Here is a 23,944-nt window from a genome sequence, read left to right as displayed (position 1 = left end):
CAACATTAACATTGCTATCCCCGCAATATTATTCTGCTGAGCTAACAATATCAACATTGATGACTTCTCTATTCCGTCTTTCAACTTTGCTAAAACTACGACTTCAAAGTAGTTTATATAACGAAGTTCACTTGATAAAACCACAAAATAAAAATTGCTAAAATAGCTATGTTCGGAATAGGCATCAAAGAAAAATTGTTAAAAACTAAATTTGTTAAATTAACAATGTTCATATTGCAATGTAAAGATTTGCTAAATTAGCAATGTTATAAATCACAACTTTTACTATGTATTATTGTCAACGTTATTTCACAATGTCGACATTGCTGAATATTCACAAAGTTAAAATTGCAAAATAGGAGCAGACAGAGTCAAATTGCGAGAAATGTTACGTTGTGAAATTAGCTATATGATTTTTCACAAAGTTGAAATTGCGAAATAGGAGCCGACAGAGTAAAATTGTGAAAAATTCGACTTTGTGAAATTCGCTATGTGCTTTTTCACAAAGTTAACGCTTTCGCTTTGTCATTTACGCAATTTTTTTTCGCAAAATTAAGCTTGCTGCGCCCGCAATTTGACTCTGTCGGCTCCTATTTAGCAACGTTTTTTTGTTATTTTCACAATAGTTTTCTCTGAGTGTAGGGCTTCAAGACCCCATTTTAAATAATTTTCTGTATCGAAAAAATAACTCAATATAATTATCGAACCTGCTCACCGAATTTTACGAGAATCGGTTGAGAAATGCCATGCTGAAGCGGACACCTTTGCTTTCGCTCGGTCAATAAATTAAGTCAATATTTACGGTGCAGTCTAAGTATAGTAGTAGACTTAATAAAATATAAAAAAAATTAACCTAATAAGGTGCAATTGATTGAAATATCAATTAATTAAATTATGAAATTTAGACACATTAATCGTGAATTAGGTAATTATGTGTAAATTTCTACGGGCTTCTTATTAGGATACGGCTTCACGATTAACCTTTTCGACGCCGTGTCAAACACAAAAGCTGTCACTCGGACGCCATGTCACCGAAGTGTTAAAACTGAAATTGAACTTTATGCACATGCACGTAGGTCTATGTTGCTCTGTGGTCTGTGACCGATTAATCCGTCTTTGGCGTTGGACCTGCGGTGCCGATATATACGTCTTGGCGTCCGAAAGGTTAATAAATCGTCAGGTGACAAGCAAAACTCACTAATTACTGAAAAATAATTAAACAAAAATCAAACTTATTCGGCTAATAATACGGTTCACTATGGCTATGAACTTGTGGTGACTTAGTGACTTTTGCTTGTCACCCGACGAAATATACCTACTGCACAAATATTTTTTCATTATGTTACCTATATTTTGGTAGTTCTTTATATATATAATATCTAGTACTATATAATTAAATATCATGTTCGATTAATTAATTTATGGTTTCTAATAAACTTTCAAATATAATAATATCTTATTTATTTTTTAACTATAATAACTTGGGTCAAGTTGAGTATGTTCCCTTAACTGTACTTATGATGAAAAATAATAAAATTTATAAATCATGCATATTATTTTCAGTGTCAGTAATAGCACGGATTATATAATAGTTGGGTAAGATTATACCTACTTAGAAGACATGGATTACTTATTGACTGTTTGTTATATTACAGATCAAGCAGTCCACGTTAAAGATATGGTTACATTTTCGCCTTATTACAAAGTAACATGCAAAAGTGTGTCACTTTCATTTGCCATACAAGGGAACGAGGTGCCACTACTTGCGGTGCGAAGATAAGGAGAATATCTATTATCGTTGGAGGGTCTGCCACTGCCACCTTGTGGCCTAGGGCGGATTCAGGCTAGCGTGTAGAACGCGCTCATTTTTGGAAGCACTCACGGTTTGGACATTTAGATTAGGGGGCGTTCAAATTTACCCCCCCCCCCCCCCCCCTTTGTAAAACGGTCTTGTAAAACGTTACGATGCGTTACAGGAGCGGAAGGGGGTGTTGGAATAAGGCGTTGCGTAACAATGTTTTTTTTTATTAAATAAAATACATACATACATATAATAACGCCTATTTCCCGGAGGGGTAGGCAGAGACCACGGATTTCCACTTGCTACTATCCTAACATACCTCTTTCGCTTCCTTTCTTTTCTATGCTATAACATTCCTCTTACACGCTCCCTCACTTAATTTTCTTCAATTTTATGGTTATACTTTGCTGAACATTATTGTGACAGGTAAAACTGGTTACTTGGTTGTTACGCAACTTTTAGGTAGGGGGGTACACGAAAACGTTACAGCGCACTACACGGGGGGGGTCAAAAATCTTCGAAAATTGTGCTACTTAATATTTGAACGCCCCCTTAGGAGAAGGCAGACTAGAAAAAAAACCGGCATTTAACATAAATAATTTATAAGCATAAACATTAATTTCTTATCCTAACTCTATAAATTGCTAGTGCCAGATTTCTCCACCAATTCTAGCAGCGTGTGTAGAGAAGTATCGAACAGTTCACAGCGAATGGGCATCTCTAGGGAGTAGAACGGGTTCTTGAGTGCATAGTCTGAATAAAGCTCGTAGATGCGCTTGAGTACTGCCTCGCTGCCTGTCATACTTGGTTCCGTAACCAGTATGAACTTCACACCTGGAACATTTTAAGGGTTAAAGTTAGCTTAAGTGTCCCCGGCAAGCTCTGCCGAATTTCACCTTCCCATACAAACGGAGTTTCGTTCTCATTGTAAAACTACGTGTTGTATTGTAATGAAACTTTGCACATAAAATGACATGAGGTATATAAAACAAACAAAATAGAGCAAAAACAAGTTTTGTATGAAAATTTTGAATTCGCTATTTTTTTTACTATTGTATCTGAAGCTACATAAACTAATTGCAGACCTAGATATACCTTATCCTATTGTTAGTACAAAGTTTCAGAACAATCTAGCTAGTCGTTTTAAAATGAGAGCGTAACTATGTTTGTATGGAGAACCGAGCTTGCCGGGGACTCTTAATCAAACAAGGTCAAGTTGGCAAGAATTATGCAAACATTCATTGTTAGGGAGGTGCCCTTTTCTTATTATTTTCTTTTCACATTATTTCAGGGTTTGACCAAGCCTTTCCAGTATTGACAAAAAATTAAGGTTTTATTTCAGATGGCCTTTGGGAAAGGTCCTATTTGAATTCCCATGAGATGGAGATAAAAAATCGGCCAAGTGCGAGTCGGACTCGCGCACCGAGGGTTCAGTACTTTTGTTATAGCGGCAACAGAAATACATTATCTGTGAAACTTTCAACTGTCTAGCTATCACGGTTCATGAGATACAGCCTGGTGACAGACAGACAGATGGACAGCGGAGTCTTAGTAATAGGGTCCCCGTTTTTACCCTTTGGGTACGGAACCCTAACAAAGGTGTTGCCATGAATATTTTTGCATCATTCAAGATACTCTCCACATGTAATCAATTTCTTAAGAAAAGAAGAAACTAATCAGGTGATACAATTTTCTTTTATTTATAAAAAAAATGTGATCTGTTGAATGCAATCTTTATTTGCTCATGTATTCTTTGAAATAAAAAAAAAAAACATGGTTTTTAATTTTGTACTAAGCAGAAACAAAAGAGCTAACCTGTGAGAGTCTGGAAGCAAGAAAGCTTGAACGAGTCAGCAGTGAGAGACTCTATCCCCGAGCACTTAGGAACAGGGCTTAGCTGGCTGGCCAGTGCAAACAGCGGGTAGAACATACTAGCCAGCACAATTTTCTCGTTTGTGGTGGCGCGAGGCCTGCCAAACTTTAAGCTTAGTGGGTAGTTTTCCTGAAAATTTGATATAGTTATTCATTTGATAATTTAGTTTAACTATGACTCATTTAACACTTTCAGTGCCAAGCGCCCCATTTTCAATACAAAATGAACCCTACTATCGGGGTTTTGGCATTGAAAGTGTTAAATGTAATGACTTATTGGAGCTTGGGAGCAGTAAACATGGGGCAGAAAGTGAATTATATAATTTTTTTAGGTGTGGATAATGCATTATGTAGACCCAGGGCTTTTCAAGTAACAGCTGAGGACTGAGGATTAAACTGGGATAAACACTAAGAGAAGAATAAGAGATTACGTATATTATCTGCGTTGTGCAAATGAACAGGTTGGATATTATTTATATATATTTAAAACTTTAACATTGTTGATATTACCTTAGTTTCTATAATGGTGAAAACATCCCTGCCATCTTCTGTCGTCCTGCCAGTCACTGGAGACCCGTTTACAGAGAGTAATACGTGTCCAACTGCAAAAAAATCGCAAGGAAAGAATCAATAAAAAGGATGCGTTGAAAGTAGTTTTTGCTGGTTTATAACACTATGATTACGTGAGGAGAACACCTTTAGGACCTGTGTAGACGGAGTAGTATTTAGACTTACCGTTTATGCCGTCTCTTTGCCCAAATACTACTACTACTTTTTTATTTTCGTACTGCAGTTTGATATCCAGTGGAAATCCAAAAGTTTTCTCAGTTTCCACTCGTGGAATGTTGTGGTCGTAATTGTATATAAGTCCCCCGGACTTGCTTACGATGAACACACCGTATATCACCATAGTTAATGACTTAAATTTAACTTAAACTTGAAATAATGTGCATTTATCATCAAAACACAACACCTACAACCTACAAATGACAGTTGACAGTACTAATCTCGGCTCGTTCTGAAATCACATTATCATTGTCACGATTTTACTTTTTAATTATTATATTTTTTATACCACAATATTATTACCATATGATAATACCATGGATAATACACTACATGTATGTTATAATTAATGAATGTCTGTTGATATAGTTGGTCAAACCAAATTGTCAGTAAACTAGTGGCTCTGTGAGCTGTAGACCTCGCGAGCATAGCTTAAGATAAGATGGATGTGTAGAGCTGTCCTGCCGACTTACCACCAAAAGATCAGTAGATAGCGGATGGAATGTTTATTGTTAAAAAAGATTAGAAATTAAATTAAAATTCTTGTTTGAGACTTTGACAAGGCACTGATATTTTCAGACATTAATTGTCATGTGCTCGTAGCATCCGTAATCTCTTGTTTGAAAAAAAATCAGATAATAGCTGAGATACCCACATGGTTCTAACCCATGGTGCAATTTTTTTTCAGCTCAGCAGCTCGAACAAGCCTACTTTCGTCACTCCCTGGAGTGAGGAAAGTGCGACTTTCCTCACTCCGGGAAGTGAAACAATGTAGCTTTTTAATTTAGTGAAGGCCATGAACTTCATACTTATATTAAATTTTTTTACGGTACGGTACGGTACGGTACGGTACGGTACGGTACGGTACGGTACGGTACGGTCCGGTCCGGTCCGGTCCGGTCCGGTATATGTACGATACGATAAGATACGATAAGAGACCGGTCCGGTCTCGTATCGTATCTTATCGTATCGTACATATTATAATACTTTTTTTTTCTGTTTATTCTGTGTAATTCGAAATACATATTAACCTTTAATATGTTCTCACTACTGAGGTGAAAAATTATGTGTGCAACACGAGAGCAAAGTTATTTTACATCTCGTGTTTTTGAGTCCCTCGCTACGCTCTAGATTCTGCCTTAGAATCGCTACGCTGGGCTCCTATTTCTGGGCGGTTTGCCCTTCGGGCATCTGAAGCTACCTAACGAACCTAACCTACCTACCTATCTATCGACTTAATGTGACTATCGTGAAAACATTACTCTTTGGGAAAAAAGTGACTGGGACATACGCGTTTTATTAATTAACGCCTGGTTAAAAAGCAGCATGGAGAAAAACGCGAATGGAACAAAAGCTATTGGGGAACAAAAATTTTGGGTAGCTAATCTAAACAGTCATTGCGAAGACCGCATAGGGCCGTTTAGGGACCTCATAGCGTAAAGCAGGCGCCCTGTATGTAAGACTTAAATGTTGGGCTTTACCCTAACCTACAGTGAAAAAGTTGAAGGTAAGGGAAAAAGGCGCCGCAGGCGCCCTTTACGTAAGGAGCGCTTTTGATTGTCGGGCTTCGCTCGACCTTACAGTGCAAAGCCCGTGTGTAAAGCGCGCTTCGCGCGCTTGAATGTCGGGCTTCGTCCGACCCTACAGTGTGAAGCCTGTGTGAAAGAGCGCACTTCGCACGCTTGAATGTCGGGTTTCGCCCGACCTTACAGTGTAAAGGGCGCCACAAGCGCCCTGCATGTAATCTTTACAATATAAAAGGCGCCCCGGGAGCCATGTATAAAAAGCGCGCTTCGCGCGCTTGAATATCAGGCTTTACCCGACCCTATATTGTAAAGCTTGTAGGTAAGAGCGCATTTGAGCTTTTTATGCCTTAATTTTCGCACACGGTGGCCTTAAACAAACGCAGTCGTGATATTCCTGTAAAAATGCCACATTTTAACTCTTTTCCAGCTTTTTATAATACCGCGTATTTTATTTTTATAATATTTCAAAAAGATCTATCAAATGAAGTCGATTGTATCGAAATCGGTTAATGGACTGATGAGTAATTATTAAATAAACACTGCAAATAGGGGTAATTTTAGCTCCGAATGCGTCGTTTCTAGGGCAGAATCAGCGCCATATATGTCAGCAGCACATGCAGTTCCAAGTAATGGCTACTTTCGTTGATACACTGATATCAAAACCATTCATGATATACCGCCACCGCGCCATAACACTTTTTCGTTAATATCGGTTTTCGATCCGAGCCCCTCTACGGGTTTTTAAAGACGTGCACCTTACGTTTCACGTCAAAAAAGTTTGTCAAAAATTACCTTTTTCTCGCATCCTGTAGGTACCTATGTTTTTTCCAAAATCTGTAAACCCCAAAATTCATTAATTTTAAATTGAGGGAAGGTTTTCTAAGACCATTTTCGCGTAGCAACACGGGATCTGGTAGCTGCCCTCACTGACCCAAACTTGCCCAAACCAACCTGTATACCTGGCTGATTTTTGAATTTCTAAAATTATTGAAATGCTTGAAAGTGGAGATATGTCGAAGGGAGCCACACGAAATCAAGCGCACGAAACTCAAAACCGCACACAAGTGCGGGTCGGACTCGCCCACTGAGGGTTCCGTACGTTTAAGTATTTGTTGTTATAGCGGCATCGGCAACAGAAATACATCATTTGTGAAAATTTGGGTTCATTAGATACAGCCTGGTGACAGACAGACGGACAGAGGAGTCTTAGTAATAGGGTCTCGTTTTTACCCTTGGGTACGGAACCCTAAAAATCGGCCCGTTTCGACCTGACGATGTCACCACCTGTCGAACAAATTAGGTACTACTTAGTTAGGTCACCTGTGTTAAAGTGACATTTTTGTTAGTTATTATTAAACAACTTGTTTGACATGTATAGTGTAAAGGTCACTCACACAAACGGCCGTTGAGTAATATTTTCTCAATTTTTTATTGAATTTTTCAATTGAATAATTGGCTCCATAAACCCGCTCAGACAAACGAATCTATACTACATAAACCTAAAAGTTTATGGTGCAAGAAATCTACGAATTTTAAAAGAAAAACTGTAAATAAAATTGTATGAAATTCGGAAAAAGGAGAGAACCACTTAAAGCTAACTAAATGTATGCTACGCCGTTCAAAACACTTTAGAAAATTAAAATAACAAAAATAAAACATATTTTTAGGGCTAGTTAAATAAAAGCTTGTAAAAATGAAACGAATGCGCTAAGCCCGCGCTTGATCAATTAACTTCAAAATAGAAAAATAAAAAACAAATTAAAAAAAACAATACGAAATCTAACTTAAATGTAAAAAACAAAATACAAAAAGTTATGTAGCAGCATACAATTACTGGGGATCGAACCAGGGACCACCCGGTGCAAACGAAAAAAGTGAATGTTTGCAAAATACACCATGATAGGGCTTACCTAAGCTGTCGAAATTCAGCTACTCATTCTCGAGTATAAACTAAATATCTATTTACCGCCAAAGCCAGCAATACAAACTTTCTGAATTTTTCGAAATTTAATCTGTAAACATATCTCAAAAAGAAAATATTGTTATGATATCGATACGACTATTTGCTTAGGCGCGAGCTATCACGACTCCGCCATTTTGAATTTTTTTTAAAAACCGGATCGACAAAAAAATTCTATTTAGTCATAGAATTTGGTCACAAAATTTCACGAGAATCGGTTGAGAATTGCGACCTGTAGCGGAGAACATCACCTGGCCAGACCATTACTGGGTCTTTTTAATGTATAGTTGGTCAAACCAAATTGTCAGTAAATAAGAACAAAACAAACTATACTCATCCTTTTCTTTTGGGTGCTAGTACTAGTGTAAGACAAAGATAGTATGATTATCTCTGTCTATGTTTGAAATGAGACAGTCCTTTGACAAACATGCGAATAACATAAATAAGGTTTTGAACGCGTCGTTTTGAAAATTGGCGAAACAGTATTGCTAGTGTTTAAAATAAAAGTATTGCCGAACACGAAATAAAATATTTAACATGTAGCCGATAGATGGCGTAAATCGCAATTTGTTCTTGACTGATGGAACTACCGCGGCGCGCTCTTTTTAGGGTTCCGTACCAAAAACTCTGTCCGTCGGTCTATGATTGCTAAATATCTCGAAAACTACTGAAGCTATCGATTTAAAATTTAGATTAGGTATGAACAGCGCTAACCTTAACACATTGGAAGTGTAATTTTTAGGGTTCCGTACCCAAAGGGTAAAAACGGGACCCTATTACTAAGACTCCGCTGTCCGTCTGTCTGTCACCAGGCTATAGACACTTGAAATTTTCACATATGATGTATTTCTGTTGCCGCTTTAACAACAAATACTAAAAAGTACGCACTTGGCCGGTTTTGTTATTTTATTTTATATTTTATTAATTACGAAAAATGCCCAATATAAAAAGGGGACAAGTCTAGTTACTAGGTCGAGTGGGATATCATTTGAAAGAGCTCGAATTGAACATTACAGAACAATTTTTTATTTGTTTTTTATAGTAAAAAAATGTTGACATGATTCTTATGAAGGAAAATGTAAAAAAAAAAACACCCCCCGCCCCTTATCTCCGAAGTTTACCAACGAAATTTTTACATGATAATAACATTATCATAAATATTACATGATAAATATAATCACACCTCTATCTTAAAAACTTTTACAGTACATATGGTGCTACTTTCTCGCACTAGTGCGTCAAATAGCACTTTTCGTGCATACGTCGAAAGTTTAAAGGGCCATATGTACTGTATAGGTAAAACGTTGTACGATACACGTGCGAATAGGTATTTCGCAACTCGTGTCGATTTAAAACACTCCCTGCGGTCGTGTTTTAATTTATCGCCACTCGTTTCGAATTTCCTCTTTTCCGCACTTGTATCGTTGATAACTATTTTTTAATTATCAAAAAACATTTTCTAATTTAATTTGCAATTTAAGCCCATTTGTGGGTGTTTGTTATACATACATACTTGAAGTGTCTGTGAGATTACATTCCTTCTTTCAAATAAAACAAAAATTGTTTTCAATTTTCAGATTTTTAACTCCACAGCGTAGAGTTCATTTTTAGGGTTCCGAACCCAAAAGGGTAAAAACGCGACCCTATTACACTGTCCGTCTGTCCGTCTGCCCGTCTGTCTGTCTGTTTGTCACCACTGTATCTAATGAACCGCTATAGCTAGACAGTTGAAATTTTCACACATGATGTATTTCTGTTGCCGCTATAACAACAAATACTAAAAAGTACGGAACCCTCGGTGGGCGAGTCCGACTCGCACTTGACCGGTTTTGTTTGTTGACAAGCTTTATCACAAAACTAAACACTTACTACGTCAGTTAAATACAATAAAATACACAAGTATATACAAGTACTATTCTACTATTACCATACAACACAATATATAAAAGTAAGTAGTAAGTGTTTCTGAAATGTAGATAAAGCTTGTCCCGTATGTCAAAGTTTTTTTTGGCCTGCAGTGTAAGCTCGCTGTGTGCTCGAGCAGACGGACTGTAGATACCTACAATAGTTCCAAGAAAACGTTTTCCTTACACGACGCACACTGGTTCTGTCGGCAGCGTGTCAGGCAAAAAATTCGCTCTGTTTGATTAAAACTTGAGTTTGGTTCATATCAGTACAATCGTGACATAATAGAGCTTTTCAGTCGAATACCGTGTTTAGGCAACGAAGCTTGCTGAGTTGCCTAAGTGGGGTACGAGATTGAAAAGCTTGATTATATCACTATTGTATACAATATTTACTTTTTCTACGAGTCATTTAAAATAATACTTTTTTTACCTTTTATAAAACCTAAATAATTAATGAAACTTGGTACTACAAAAAATGTAGTACAAAAGACATCAACGCGCGACTACTGTTCAGTTGCCCGTTTAGTCTTTTCTATGGGAGCGCGGCGGCACGTGATTGGTCAATTTTTTTTATAGTTGACTACAGCGTATCGAAATAAATATTATATTTCAGTTGGGTTTGCCCATACATGAAAAGTACGCAATTATAGTTTGGTTCAACCATTACAGTCGGCGAGTAGAAAATAGTTATTTGTTATACAAGGGTGCAAAGTTGTATTTTACCCGCGAGTGTGGAATTGAAACATGAGCGTAGCGAGTGTTTCAACACACGAGAAGTAAAATACATTTGCACCCGTGTGTAACACAAAACTTTTCCCCTCACTATAGCGAGGAAAGTGCAACATCCACAGGCGTTAGATCATCTTCATCACTGGAATCACTAATTTTTTTACGATATTATAACAGAAAACACTAGAAATTCTGATTTTTACGTGAGTCGGTGAGAAGAACAGTAAAAATTTTGTTGACAATGTTGACATTTCTGTTCTGACGTATGAAATGTCAACGATGCGTTTTGAAATTGCATCGACTCAACTTGTGCGTTCAGAATTATATTTAACATCATTACAAAAAATCTAACGTTTCTTATGGAATTTTAAGGTTTATGACTTAAAATTATTAAATAAAGCTAAATTTGGTATTTTTTATTAGATTCTCAAACCATTTGTTGAATGATAATTAATATCGAACCAACCATTATTATGAGCGTTTTACGTTTTGTTATCTGTCAAGCTACTTAAACACGCTCCATCCAAGGTCAAATTACTTTCCCCACTAGTGGATAAATTGCGTTTTTCCCCGCTTGTTTTAAAGGATAATAGACGGCTTTCCGAGCTAGTGAGGGGAAAATACTTTTTATTGCATAACTCTATAAAAGATAGGTACTTACAGACTATAGAAATATGTAAAGGTATACCCTACCTACCTACCTATATCCTATGTGACAATACCTATTTTTTATCATGTTGGTGGCAAACAGGCATGCGGCTCGCCTGATGGAAAGCGGTGACCACAGCTAACGCCTTCAATCCCAGATCAGATACGTGTGTTGGGGCTTGTGCACAAATCACGCGAGGTTTTGTCGGCTACTTTTGCTTGCGGCTTGACCCCCCCCCCCCTTGGTGATATTTGGGAGGTTCTTGTTTTTTAATTACAGTAAAAGCCGCTTGAAAAGATTCTGGAGGGACCACGTCAAAAAAGCTTAAGCGGAAAGTTATTATTAACCGTGATAAAATGTAATAAAACTATGAAAACGGATTATATCGCGTATATTGAATTTATAATACATCCCGACGTTTCGAACTCTTTACAGCGTTCGTGGTCAACGGGTGGCGAACGCTGTAAAGAGTTCGAAACGTCGGGATGTATTATAAATTCAATATACGCGATATAATCCGTTTTCATAGTTTTATTTCATGAGTAACTATCGCGGTAACCGAAGACAATATCGTGATAAAATGTATTAAAACAAGTTGCAGGGGAAAACGCGTATTACGGCGGAAATCGTACTTAACATGATCGTCCGCATTTGTAATTTAACTACTGTTTCAGATCTTATTCCAGATGTACTATTTACCTATTAGTCACTATTTTGGCTTACCATTTAACCGTATCGCGAATGCACCAGCGTGCGCGTACGTCACGACGATGACGCGTCAACATTACGCTATACATAAAGCGGCACGTAGCGGCCGCGCGTCTAGTCCTCGGCTACCATCCGCGGCGACAGCACCCTGGCGCCCCGCGATGCTTGCATGGAGCCCGCGCCCCCTGCGCCTGGGCAGGCGCCCTCGCTGCCCGCGACCCCTGAGCATCCCTCCTCGCCGGCGCATGATGACGACGAGGTGCTGGTGCCTACTGGTATGACGCGCTCTTCAACCCTTTGGAAAATATATGACGATACGTGATGAGATTGGCAAACGGTGTTCCAATAAGATCTTAGTGGTGTTCGGTAGATTTTGTACTCCCTCTCGTTCAAAAGCGAGACTTGTGCCCAGTAGGGGGAGCAGTGGTGGTGGGTTCATCTGAAGCGTTCGGCAACTTTTTAAGTCTATCAGATTTGTGTTAAAAGTTTATGATCCATATAGGATTCATGATTGCTTAATTCAGCAACATAAAACAGCCATCGTGAAGACTTCTGATGCGTTTTGATCAGTGTTTAGTGCATCGGATTGAATGAAAAATGAAAATGAAAAAAAAAATGAAAAAATGAAAAAACTATGATTGTGTATGTGTTGAGTAAGTAAAGCACGGTGAAGGTTTTTGATGACAAATCATGATCTTGAGATGAATGTGAATCATTTTGCGATGGACCAGCGGAAGATAGCTACTGTAGCTAGGTCAAATCAATGAAATTTATAAATGCGATAGATTAAGATTACTCATAACGACCGGTCTGGCCTATTGGGTAGTGACCCTGCCTGGGAAGCCGATGGTCCTTGGTTCGAATCCCAGAAAGGGCATTTATTTGCGTGATGAACTGGAACACAAATATTTGTTCCTGAGTCATGGGTGTTATCTATGTACATAAGTATATATTTAAATATCTATATAAGTATGTATATCGTCGCCTACTAGCAGCCATAGTACAAGCTTTGCTTAGTTTGGTTTGGGGCTAGGTTGATCTGTGTAAGATGTCCCCCAAAAAAAATACATGAATTAAATAGGTGACAAGTTCTGTTCTTACCATTAATTCCAAAAATAATCAATGAATTAATTTGTGGGGGATAAAACTATCACTATATAGCACAGTAAAACCAAGAAAGTGCATACTTACTCGAAATTTATTCAGACTACATGAGGGCTGTTATTGACCGACTGACGTCCATAAAAAAGTAAACAAACAAATTCTAGAACCGTTGCTTAACAAATATAAATTTGACAGGGTTCCATCTACTGCCAGTACTATGCCCCCTTAAAATAGGCGCATCACATAACATTTCAATATAATTTAGGTAGGTATCTATCAAAGATTGAACATTATAGCTGATCTTCTTTTTTTGCAATACCTTTCGTTTTAGTAAGAAGATAAAAAACAATTATAATTATATTTACATGAAATGCATAGTTTGCGACGAGTCTATCACGAATGTATTTGATTTACATTTTCTTCAGACGTCAACGTTCAACATATATAAAACCCACCCTGCATTATCCGGCCTTTCACTAGATAATATTAGTTATCGTTGTAATTTTTAGGGTTCCGTACCCAAAGGGTAAAAGTAAAAACCCTATTACTAAGACTCCACTGTCCGCCTGTCTGTCTTTCACCAGGCTGTATCTCATGAACCGTTATAGCTAGACAGTTGAAATTTTTACAGATGATGTATTTCTGTGACAACAAACGTGATTTTTTTGCCGTTTTTTTGTGTAATGGTACGGAACCCTTCGTGCGCGAGTCCGACTCACACTTGGCCGGTTTTATTACTCGATTTGGTATTATTAATTAAACTAGCACTTCAAAATTAATTAAAAGTACCTAAATTAGATTACAATGTAAAATATATTGAGATTCGAAACTATCACATTTGCTGAAATACCTATATAAGTAATCCAAACGGCGCCGGCGCATTTATAGGCCTAACGCTCAGCTCAATTCACCACAACAAACCAAACCCTTAGTGTCTACACTACACTAATGAGAGAGTAAACACCTAATAATATAATAGATACATGTACTAATAATTTTTGCATTAGAAAAAGGATAAACAATCTTTTTTTTTTTACTGAAAATATTACGAGTTACCATTACTTATGACACCAAAATAATGTAAATGATCATATATGTTATAAATTGTTACATATTTGATGTCTTTATTATCAAAAGTGTTTTTTAAATAAAAAGACACTTCAAGGTTGTTTACCCTTTTTCTAATGCTAAAAATAACGAAGTAGGTAAGACTTAATTGCCCGCAAAAAAATATTCAAGTTGTATGACTGTACCAGTCGACTGGTATTATTTCCCGTATTCCCAATATGTTTTCGTAAGTAAGAGAATAGTTATTTGTTATACAAGGGTGCAAAGTTGTATTTTACCCGCGAGTGTAGAATTGAAACACGAGCAAGCGAAAGGATTCTATAGGTGAACCACGAGCGAAGCGAGTGGTTCTAAAATAGAATCCTGAGCGTAGCGAGTGTTTCAACACACGAGAAGTAAAATACATTTGCGCCCGTGTGTAACACAAAACTTTTCACCTCACTATAGCGAGGAAAGTGCAACATCCACAGGCGTTAGATCATCTTCATCACTGGAATCACTCATTTCTTTACGATATTATAACAGAAAACTCTGGAAGTTGTGTATTTTTACGCGAGTCGGTAAGAAAAGGTTTTAAGTAAAAAAATTGTTGACAACGTTGACATTTCTGATGTATGAAATGTCAACGATGCGTTTTAAACTTGCATCGACTCAACTTGTGCGTTCAGAATTATATTTAACATCATTTAAAAAAAACAAACGTTTCTTATGGAATTTTAAGGTTTATGACTTAAAATCATTAAATAAAGCTAAATTTGGTATTTTTTATTAGATTCTCAAACCATTTATTTAATGATAATTAATATCGAACGAACCATTATCATGAGCGTTTTACGTTTTTTTATCTGTCAAGCTACTTAAACACGCTCCATCCAAGGTCAAATTACTTTCCCCACTAGTGGATAAAACGCGATTTTCCCCGCTTGTATTGAAGGATAAACGACAACTTTCCGAGCTAGTGAGGGGAAAAATCTATTATCATAAATAATAGGTGAGTTTTTCGCATATTTATTATATGTATTAGGAATTAATACCTTCAAAGGTCCAGGAGTCCGGGACCCTATGCCCTATGGTCCCGAGATATGGAAAAGACACAAAATTAATAATTCTAAACGCCATAAGCAAAACTATTAGGGATTAGACTTATATTGACCGGGATATAGACCGTGATTACCTTTTGTATTATTTGTGAGCTCCCGATATTTCGACGCACCCACCCGCTATCTTCAGTCACCCGTGAACATGATGCATGTAACTGCGTCGAAATATCGGGAGCTCACAAATAATACAAAAGGTAATCACGGTCTATATCCCGGTCAATATAAGTCTAGTGAAACTAACCGTGAATCATTCAAAACTCTAAAACTAGGGATTATTATTGTTGGCTATAGTACAATAAGATTTTTTTCACCACACCAGCTGGTAAAATCAAGAGTTGTTCAAAAGCTGATAAGAAAGTTGCATTTTATTCACATGTATGAGGCAAAGTATTCAAATGCAAATTATGAGTTGTTTTCTTATGTTTTCTGGTAGAATTGACTTTTAAATGATGAGTTAGTTAGTTTTGCTAGGCATTTTCCGCAACTCGACATCCAATGTGCCTATTTTGCGTGAAACGAGGTAGCGCTTCTCTAAACACCCCAGCTCCTCCACGAAGCCTAGCAAAGTCTTCAGGTTGCTAGTTGCCTCCTTTAGTGTGCATGGATTCCCTAGGTATTTGCTCCTTTATACTTCTACCTGTTTACAGTCTAGGAGAATATGTTTTGTTGTTTCTTCTTCTGCCATGCACGCTCTGCACATGGGGCTGTCCGTTTTACCCATAATATGTAGGTGTTTGTTTAGTGTGTTATGTCCTGTTATTAATCCTACTATTTTACGTAGTTGGCTTCTTGGTGTAGGATATTGGTATTAGGGGCATGATTGGCTCGGGTCCATATGCCGGTGTTTCTGAACCTTTCCTGGCCAGTTCATCCGCTGCATCGTTTCCTCTTGATCCACTATGCCCCTTTATCCATTGTACTGTTACTTTGTTGCCTTCTTTGCTCACTTCAGTGAGGCTCCGATGACATTCAAGTATAAGCTCTGAAGTAAGTTTGTCGCTGCATAGCGCTTGTAGTACCGATTTACTGTCTGACAGTATTAGTATGGTTTCGTGTTTCACTTGTCGTCTTGTGTCATTGCAAGCTTCTATTATTCCTACACATTCAGCTTGGAATACCGTATTGTGTTCACCAAGGGATTTTGTGATGATTTTGAATGATAAATATAATATTTAATAAAGTGCATTTTGAATCGAATTTCTTTGATTTTGTTTGATATTTTACAGTTACTTTAAAATGGGGAGAGTTGGGTTATGAATGGGGAGAGAAGGGATGAAAGGGGGGTGAGATGGAATTTAAGGCTAATGCTATAAAAATAATGTATTCCAATTTAAAATAGAGCTATAGTAATACTCATAATAAATAAAAAATCGATCTAACAATCTCCCAAAATCACCTTTGTATGAAAACCCATTTCACTCCAATTACGAGGGACTACGGGGTGAGGTGGGATTTTCTGTTTATCGTCAAATTTATGATCTGGAACTACCCAAAATAAAATAAAAACTAAAATACAAACGTCCGGAACACTTATTATATACACCATTCACTTTGCATATGTAAAAATAAAATGTTATCGAGGTTTGAATGTCAGTTTTGACCCTACTCACCCCATTTTACTGTAGTATTTTTCTTGTGTTGGTGTGGTGAACAATTTTGTGTTTCACTCGGTTGCAAATTTTGTTTAACCCTAAGGGGTTCTAAGCCTTGAAACCCTCGCTCAAGATTCAATTTTGGAATCTTTCGCTTGCTCGGGTATCAATATTAAGCACAAGAGGATAAACAACAACTTTGCCCCCTCGTAAAACAAATAACTATTTTATAGTAACGAATTTTCGCATACATAGCTTTTTTCGTTGTCCTGAATTGTGTTGAAGAATTTTGTAACATTTTTTTGCATATTTTAAAGTATTGTGTCATTTTCAAGCAAAAGGTACCACATTGTCGCTTGTCAATAAGGTTGATTTCAAATTAAAGCTGTATGGAAATAGCGCCTTATTGACAACCGGGAATAAGTACCCTTTTGATTGAAAATGGCGCATATTTCTTAACCTACTATTTTTGGAGACATCAGCCCTTCGGACCGATGCAAAACCTAAACCGTAAAAAAAGCGAACTAAATGCTGTTTGATCATCATTCCGCTTATCAAAAATAAATATGAAGAATAAATATCTCAAGGTATATCAACAAACGCTTAGGTACATAAAGAGAAGCGAATTAGAATGTACGTCCATGCAAAACTGTTAAATGTACGCTAAAAGCACAAATGACTAAATATTGTTTACGAAAAAAAAAATGAATATCGTTTTTTCTACCATGTTATGTCCCTGTTCTAAAGGATGATGCATCCATACTCCATAGCTTGCGCATGATGATGAAATTTTTATGTCAGTAAATTAAAGATATTTATAGATATACGATGGTGAGTCTGCGTTTGATCAAAGTGGTTGCACATTGTCCTTCCTTGAAGCACAGATTAATAAATAGTTACTACGTAACAGATACATCATTCCCATACAAAAGCGAAAATACCTACGCTATAATAACCTACAAAATCTTAATAATAATACCTGCTGCTCAGGACGAGAAGAAATGTACCATAAGTACGCGAACAAAGAGTCGAGACTGCCTTGCTCGCCGTGCGAGTCACGTGCCAACGCGTCATCGTAAGAATGCGCTAGGGTTGTACTGTTACTTATGTTATTATTGTAATAAAACAAATGTTGCGAATCAACCATATTTTTTATTAGTCAATCAAATATTTAAAAACAACAATTATATTACCTGACTCAAAAAACTCCTTCATTTACGATTTACCTACTTATGTTCAAAGAAATAAATGGTGACAAAATTCATAAAGATAGATTTAAAATACTACTCGGTAAATACGACAAATTTTCCTTTGTTTTTTGACTTTTACACCCATCTACTGCACAATAATTTCGTGGTTTCGGCATTTCGAAGCGTAGGCGCGGGAAACGCGCGGTGCGAGCGCTCAGGCGGGCGTTCGGCGGCCCTCTGTCGATTGAATCGTCGACGATACGCCGAGCGGTAGGCATATAGCGCGTGGCCTTGAGCGAGTGAAGGAGGCCTGCTTGAAGTAATCCTGTTAGAATGGTCGTGTTGACAAATTATGACCCCGGAAGCCTAGGAGATTCACCCACAGATCAATATTACCTTTAATTTTTTGTTGTTTCTAAATTTTGATTGATGCTGTCGTGACCCAGGTGGTTTAGGTTGCTGAAGCAGTGGCACGAAAGCTGAAGACGCTGGTTTAATTTCAGCCCAGGGCACTGGGGTCTCGCTAACTTTTTTTCGTGTACTCAAATATGACATCTATTTCAGTTATTATTGCTTTATGTTACAGATCCGGTAAAATGGGACGGACGCGACGTGCGACGCTGGGTTCGTTGGGCGTCGCGCGCTTTCAGTGTGAGCGCTCCGCGAACGCATCTACTGCCGGACTCCGGCGCAGCGCTCCTTGAACTCACCGACCAGCAATGGCTGCAGGTTTGATCTCTCTCTCATTCCTTCTATCTCTCTCTTGATCAATGTAGACATATACGGATCCGATAAAAAGGGGACGAGCATGACATGCAGTGCTGGGCGTCGTGCGCTTTTTAGCTTATACGCACCGCGGAAGCATTTACCTACTCCTCGACTCCAGTGCAGCGCCGCTTGCACAAACTTATCGATCAGCAGCATCCGCAAGTCTGTCCCTTTAATGGCATAACGGTGACTTCAATGGCATACCTAACTTGAAGAAATACATTAATTCAGGCCAATGATGCTTTAAATTTTAAATCGTTGGTTATTAGTATTAATGTCTTAAAATTCTGCTCATTACTAATTTGTGTTTATGTATGCTTGCAGGTGTGCTCGGGCAACGAGCAGTCCGCGCGGCTGCTGCGCGCGCATCTACAGCACGCACGCTGCGCGGCCGCCGGCCTGCCACCGCCGCCGCCCCTGCCCGACCACCAAGCGCCCAGCACCGTTTCCATACCCTACAGTAAGTGCCCTAAATGTGTACAAGAGCAGCACGTGCACGTGCGCGCTGCGCGGCCGCGGTCCTACCGCCCCTGCCAGGCGCCCAATATCGTCGCCATACCTACAATAAGTACCCTAGTCGTGTGCAGGCAACGAGCAGTCCACGTGGCTGCCGCCGCTGCCGGCCTTTTTTTTTACGTGGAGTAATGCATTTAAGCATTCCGCCTAGTCGGGGAACTAGGACGTAATATGTCGGACTCGTGGCCAAGGGGCCAAATACCGACTAAACCCTCCACGGTATGCCCGTCTCGCAGCAACGGTGGCGGTGACACGGACGCAGTGCGGTGCCCCCCTAACCCCCCCACGACAGGATATTGGCACTACCGGTAAGCTGTTACCTGGAAACCAAGAGATTACTTACCGTTGAGCCCGGGGCGCACCGTCCAAGAGCCCTTCCCTTTCCCCGGATCAGCTGATCAAGAGAAATGAGAAGGGACTCGGCACTTGGTTTCCTGTCCGTAGCACCCCGCCGCTGCCGGCCCTGCCCGACCATATGGGACCTTTCAACATCATATAATGTGACAAACAGCACTTTAATTGTACGAGTAACTATGTATTATTGACGGCCTCCTATTAGCCAAGTCGGTATAGTGAATCTGCCTACGAAACAGTGTTTGTGTGTTTATTATTATTTCCTGGGTTATAAATACATAGATATATACACAGAAATAATATACCAAATCTGTGTATATATTAAATCTGTGGATATATAACTATATAATGTGTTATTTATGCTCGTATCATCAATTTTTATCCGCAACTAAGCTTTATTGTGCTTACTATGGGACTCGATCTTTGTAAAATTGTCTTATAATATTTATTCACTTAAGGTTATATCTAAAGTGCCAAATTGTATTCAAAACAGTTCAGCCGACGATAAAGCAGCTTTATTTTATTCTCTTTGCTTTGTGGTGTGCGTGCAACGCCACACTCACACTCTCAGCTTAGCCTATATATACGACTGTTATGTCATTCTTAAACATGCCAAAATAACAAATAATCCTAAAATGGTGTGTCATACATAACAAATATTACAATCAAATAAACTTCAAGATGAAGTGTGATGGGATTTACTGATAACATGATTAGATTTGGCAATTGTATGACTAATACTGGGTACGACTGTACAGATAAGACTATATTTATACTCGAAATATAAGTAATAAAGATCCTATAATCACGACTTAATTGCTGATTACATTACAAATCTTAGGTACTCAATTTAACAAGCGAAATTTAAGAGCCCGTAGTCGATTTGAAAACGCGCGAAGATACGACTTTTACACAGTAACCGAACGCCGGCCGCTGCTTGAAATAACGCGACCGCCTAAACAATATTGATACTTTCGCAACATTATGCGTCACTTTATAACTTTAATTAGGTTAAAATAAAACTTTCGGTAAATTTGATATAATCGTTTATTACTCTTAACAATTTACCTATGTATTCATATAATACATACAAATTATATAGCATGATGATAATGATTTGCACTAAGGCAATATCTTATATATATATAATCATCTTACTCGCGTTATCCCAGCCTTTTTGCCACGGCTCATGGAAGTCTGCTGGGGTCCGCTTGGCAACTAATCCCAAGAATTGGCGTAGGCACTAGTTTTTACGAAAGCGACTGCGATCTGACTTTCCAACGTTTCAACCCAGAGGGGAAACTAGCCTTTTGTTGAAATTTGGTATACAGATAGTTTGAATCCCGGGGAAGGACATAGAATACTTTTTATTCAAGAACTCACCCTTTAAGGGGGTGGAAATTTGTATGGGGAATCAATAAACGCTGAACCGATTAAGATGAAATGAGGTATGGACATAGTTTGAGTCCTGGGGAAGGACATAGGATAGGTTTTACCCCAGAAACGGGGGGCAGGGGGGGGGGGGGGTAATGGAAATTTGTATGGGATCCAATAAAACCGATTTGGATGGAATTTGATATTATGGAGATAGTCTTAATCGTTGGGAAGGGTGATAATAATTTTTATTTCCAAAGTCATCCTCTTCTCTTCTCCACTCTTCTAACACTCGCTCAACGTGTGGTTGGTTGTACGATGAATACTGCTCAAGACCTGGAACACCTGGAGTGCTTCTGGGTGCAAAGGGTCAGGGGTAACACTCGCTCAACGTGCCGCTGGTAGAGTATGATGGGGAAAACTCAAGACCTGGAACACCTGAAGTGCTGCTGGGTGCAAAGGGTCAGGGGTAACACTCGCTCAACATGCCGCTGGTAGTGTGTAGTGTACGATGGATACAGCTCAAGACCTGGAACACCTGGAATGCTTCTGGGTGCAAAGAGTCAGGGGTAACACTCGCTCAACGTGCTGCTGGTAGTGTATGATAGGGAAAGCTCCAGACGTGGAACACCTGGAGTGCTGCTGGGTACAAAGGGTCAGGGGTAACGGATAACACTCGCTCAACGTGCCGCTGGTAGTGTATGATGGGGAAAGCTCCAGATCTGAAACACCTGGAGTGCTGCTGAGTGCAAAGGGTGGGTAACACTCGCTCAACGTGTTGTGGGTAGTGTATGACGGAGACAGCTCAAAACCTGGAACACCTGGAGTACTGCTGGACGCATCGGATCAGGGGTAAAACTCTTTTAATCTGAAGTTGGTAGAGTATGCTGTAGGCAGGTTAAGTTCTTCAAGACCTGGAACACCTGGAGGGCTGCCAGATGAAGCAGGCACCTGACCAGAGCTACCACACGTTTAACATGCAGTAGGTACTGGGGGTTAAAAGGGGGTGGAAGTTCTGATAACAATAAATGAACCTGAGTTTCACTAAGTACAGCCAGGGTTCATCATCAGCTCTATCTTGGGTACTGCTCTCCCATTTGCTCATCAAGACGTGTCAGAAGACCAAAACAGCGTGTGCCTATATTGCACCAAACCTGAGTTCCACTAGGTACAGCCAGGGTTCAGCATCAGCTCTATCTTGGGTACTGCTCTCCCAAGTGTTCATCAAGACGTGTCGGAGGACCAAAACAGCGTGTGCCTATGTTGCACGAAACCTGAGTTCCACTAGGTACAGCCAGGGTTCAGCATCAGCTCCATCTTGGGTACTGCTCTCCTAATTGCTCATCAAGACGTGTCGAATAACCAAAACAGCGTGTGCCTATGTTGCACGAAACCTGATTTCCACTAGGTACAGCCAGGGTTCAGCATCAGCTCCATCTTGGGTACTGCTCTCCTAATTGCTCATCAAGACGTGTCGGAAGACCAAAACAGCGTGTGCCTATGTTGCACCAAACCTGCGTTCCACTAGGTACAGCCAGGGTTCAGCATCAGCTCCATCTTGGGTACTGCTCTCCTAATTGCTCATCAAGACGTGTCGAATAACCAAAACAGCGTGTGCCTATGTTGCACGAAACCTGATTTCCACTAGGTACAGCCAGGGTTCAGCATCAGCTCCATCTTGGGTACTGCTCTCCTAATTGCTCATCAAGACGTGTCGAATAACCAAAACAGCGTGTGCCTATGTTGCACGAAACCTGATTTCCACTAGGTACAGCCAGGGTTCAGCATCAGCTCCATCTTGGCTACTGCTCTCCTAATTGCTCATCAAGACGTGTCGGAAGACCAAAACAGCGTGTGCCTATGTTGCACCAAACCTGCGTTCCATTAGGTACAGCCAGGGTTCAGCATCAGCTCTATCTTGGGTAATGCTCTCCCAAGTGCTCATCAAGACGTGTCGGAAGACCAAAACAGCGTGTGCCTATGTTGCACGAAACCTGATTTCCACTAGGTACAGCCAGGGTTCAGCATCAGCTCCATCTTGGGTACTGCTCTCCTAATTGCTCATCAAGACGTGTCGGAAGACCAAAACAGCGTGTGCCTATGTTGCACCAAACCTGCGTTCCATTAGGTACAGCCAGGGTTCAGCATCAGCTCTATCTTGGGTACTGCTCTCCCAAGTGCTCATCAAGACGTGTCGGAAGACCAAAACAGCGTGTGCCTATGTTGCACGAAACCTGATTTCCACTAGGTACAGCCAGGGTTCAGCATCAGCTCCATCTTGGGTACTGCTCTCCTAATTGCTCATCAAGACAGACCAAAACAGCGTTTGCCTATGTTGCACTAAACCTGCGTTCCACTAGGTACAGCCAGGGTTCAGCATCAGCTTAGCTCTATGTATACTAAAACCTTCTCCAGAATGTAACAAACACTTTTCTAAAAACCGCATCAAAATCGGTTCAGCCAAATGCGAGATAATCGCGAACAAACATACATACATATACGTACAAACATACGGGTCAAACTGAGAACCTCCTTTTTTTTGAAGGCGTAATAAACAAGTACTTACAACCCAAGGATTAAAGTTTCTGGTCGCAGTTTACACGCACACAGTACAGCCAAACACGCAAACAAATATAACTTTTTACACGGCGAGCGACGCACACAATGATAAATAACTTCGTCGTCGTCGATGCAACGTGCGGAGCCGATCAACAAACGTCCTGCCTCTACCAGCTCCCGCGCGGGACTGAGGCCGCGAGCGCGTGTCACCGATGTTATGCCAGAAAAAGGGGAAGTTTTTAAAAAATCGTCAGAAAATAAAAGTTGCAATTTAAATAAAATGAAGTACAGCAACAGTTTAAGTAAACATTGCAGATTATTTGAGTATGCAATCTACGTCGAAAATAAGTAGATTTTCGGAGAAATTGTCACTTGTTTTGA

At 39.4% G+C, this 23,944-nt stretch overlaps 2 protein-coding genes across 2 annotated transcripts in view; one reads left to right on the top strand and one right to left on the bottom strand.

The window, feature by feature from the left end:
• Positions 1-2,386: 2,386 nt before the first annotated feature.
• LOC134747498 (trafficking protein particle complex subunit 4) lies at positions 2,387-4,658 on the bottom strand. Its single transcript, XM_063682116.1, has 4 exons — positions 4,409-4,658; positions 4,184-4,275; positions 3,617-3,803; positions 2,387-2,635 (listed from the first exon to the last, which is right to left on the bottom strand). Exons 1-4 carry the CDS (start codon positions 4,581-4,583, stop codon positions 2,436-2,438), a joined length of 654 nt encoding a protein of 217 aa, XP_063538186.1. The 5' UTR covers positions 4,584-4,658; the 3' UTR covers positions 2,387-2,435.
• Positions 4,659-11,987: 7,329 nt separating this feature from the next.
• Positions 11,988-23,944, top strand: part of LOC134740726 (DNA-binding protein D-ETS-6-like) — a 39,687-nt gene continuing 27,730 nt past the window's right edge. Inside the window, exons 1-3 of the mRNA XM_063673351.1 lie at positions 11,988-12,213; positions 18,579-18,721; positions 19,085-19,328. Coding sequence (XP_063529421.1) covers positions 12,108-12,213; positions 18,579-18,721; positions 19,085-19,328 — 493 coding nt within the window. The 5' untranslated portion in view covers positions 11,988-12,107. The remainder of the gene's footprint in view (positions 12,214-18,578; positions 18,722-19,084; positions 19,329-23,944) is intronic.

Source organism: Cydia strobilella, chromosome 1, assembly GCF_947568885.1.
Source record: "Cydia strobilella chromosome 1, ilCydStro3.1, whole genome shotgun sequence".
Classification (NCBI taxonomy): domain Eukaryota; kingdom Metazoa; phylum Arthropoda; class Insecta; order Lepidoptera; family Tortricidae; genus Cydia; species Cydia strobilella.
This window is presented reverse-complemented; position numbering and strand designations above follow the sequence as displayed.

Bases quoted from the DNA above. Each gene is read 5' to 3' on its own strand.
- LOC134747498 (XM_063682116.1), bottom strand. From the start codon at position 4,583: ATGGTGATATACGGTGTGTTCATCGTAAGCAAGTCCGGGGGACTTATA. The intron at 4,276-4,408 runs GTAAGTCTAAAT...ATTTTTTTGCAG, and splicing joins GCAAAGAGACGGCATAAACG to TTGGACACGTATTACTCTCT. The intron at 2,636-3,616 runs GTTAGCTCTTTT...AAAATGTTCCAG, and splicing joins TTGCTTCCAGACTCTCACAG to GTGTGAAGTTCATACTGGTT.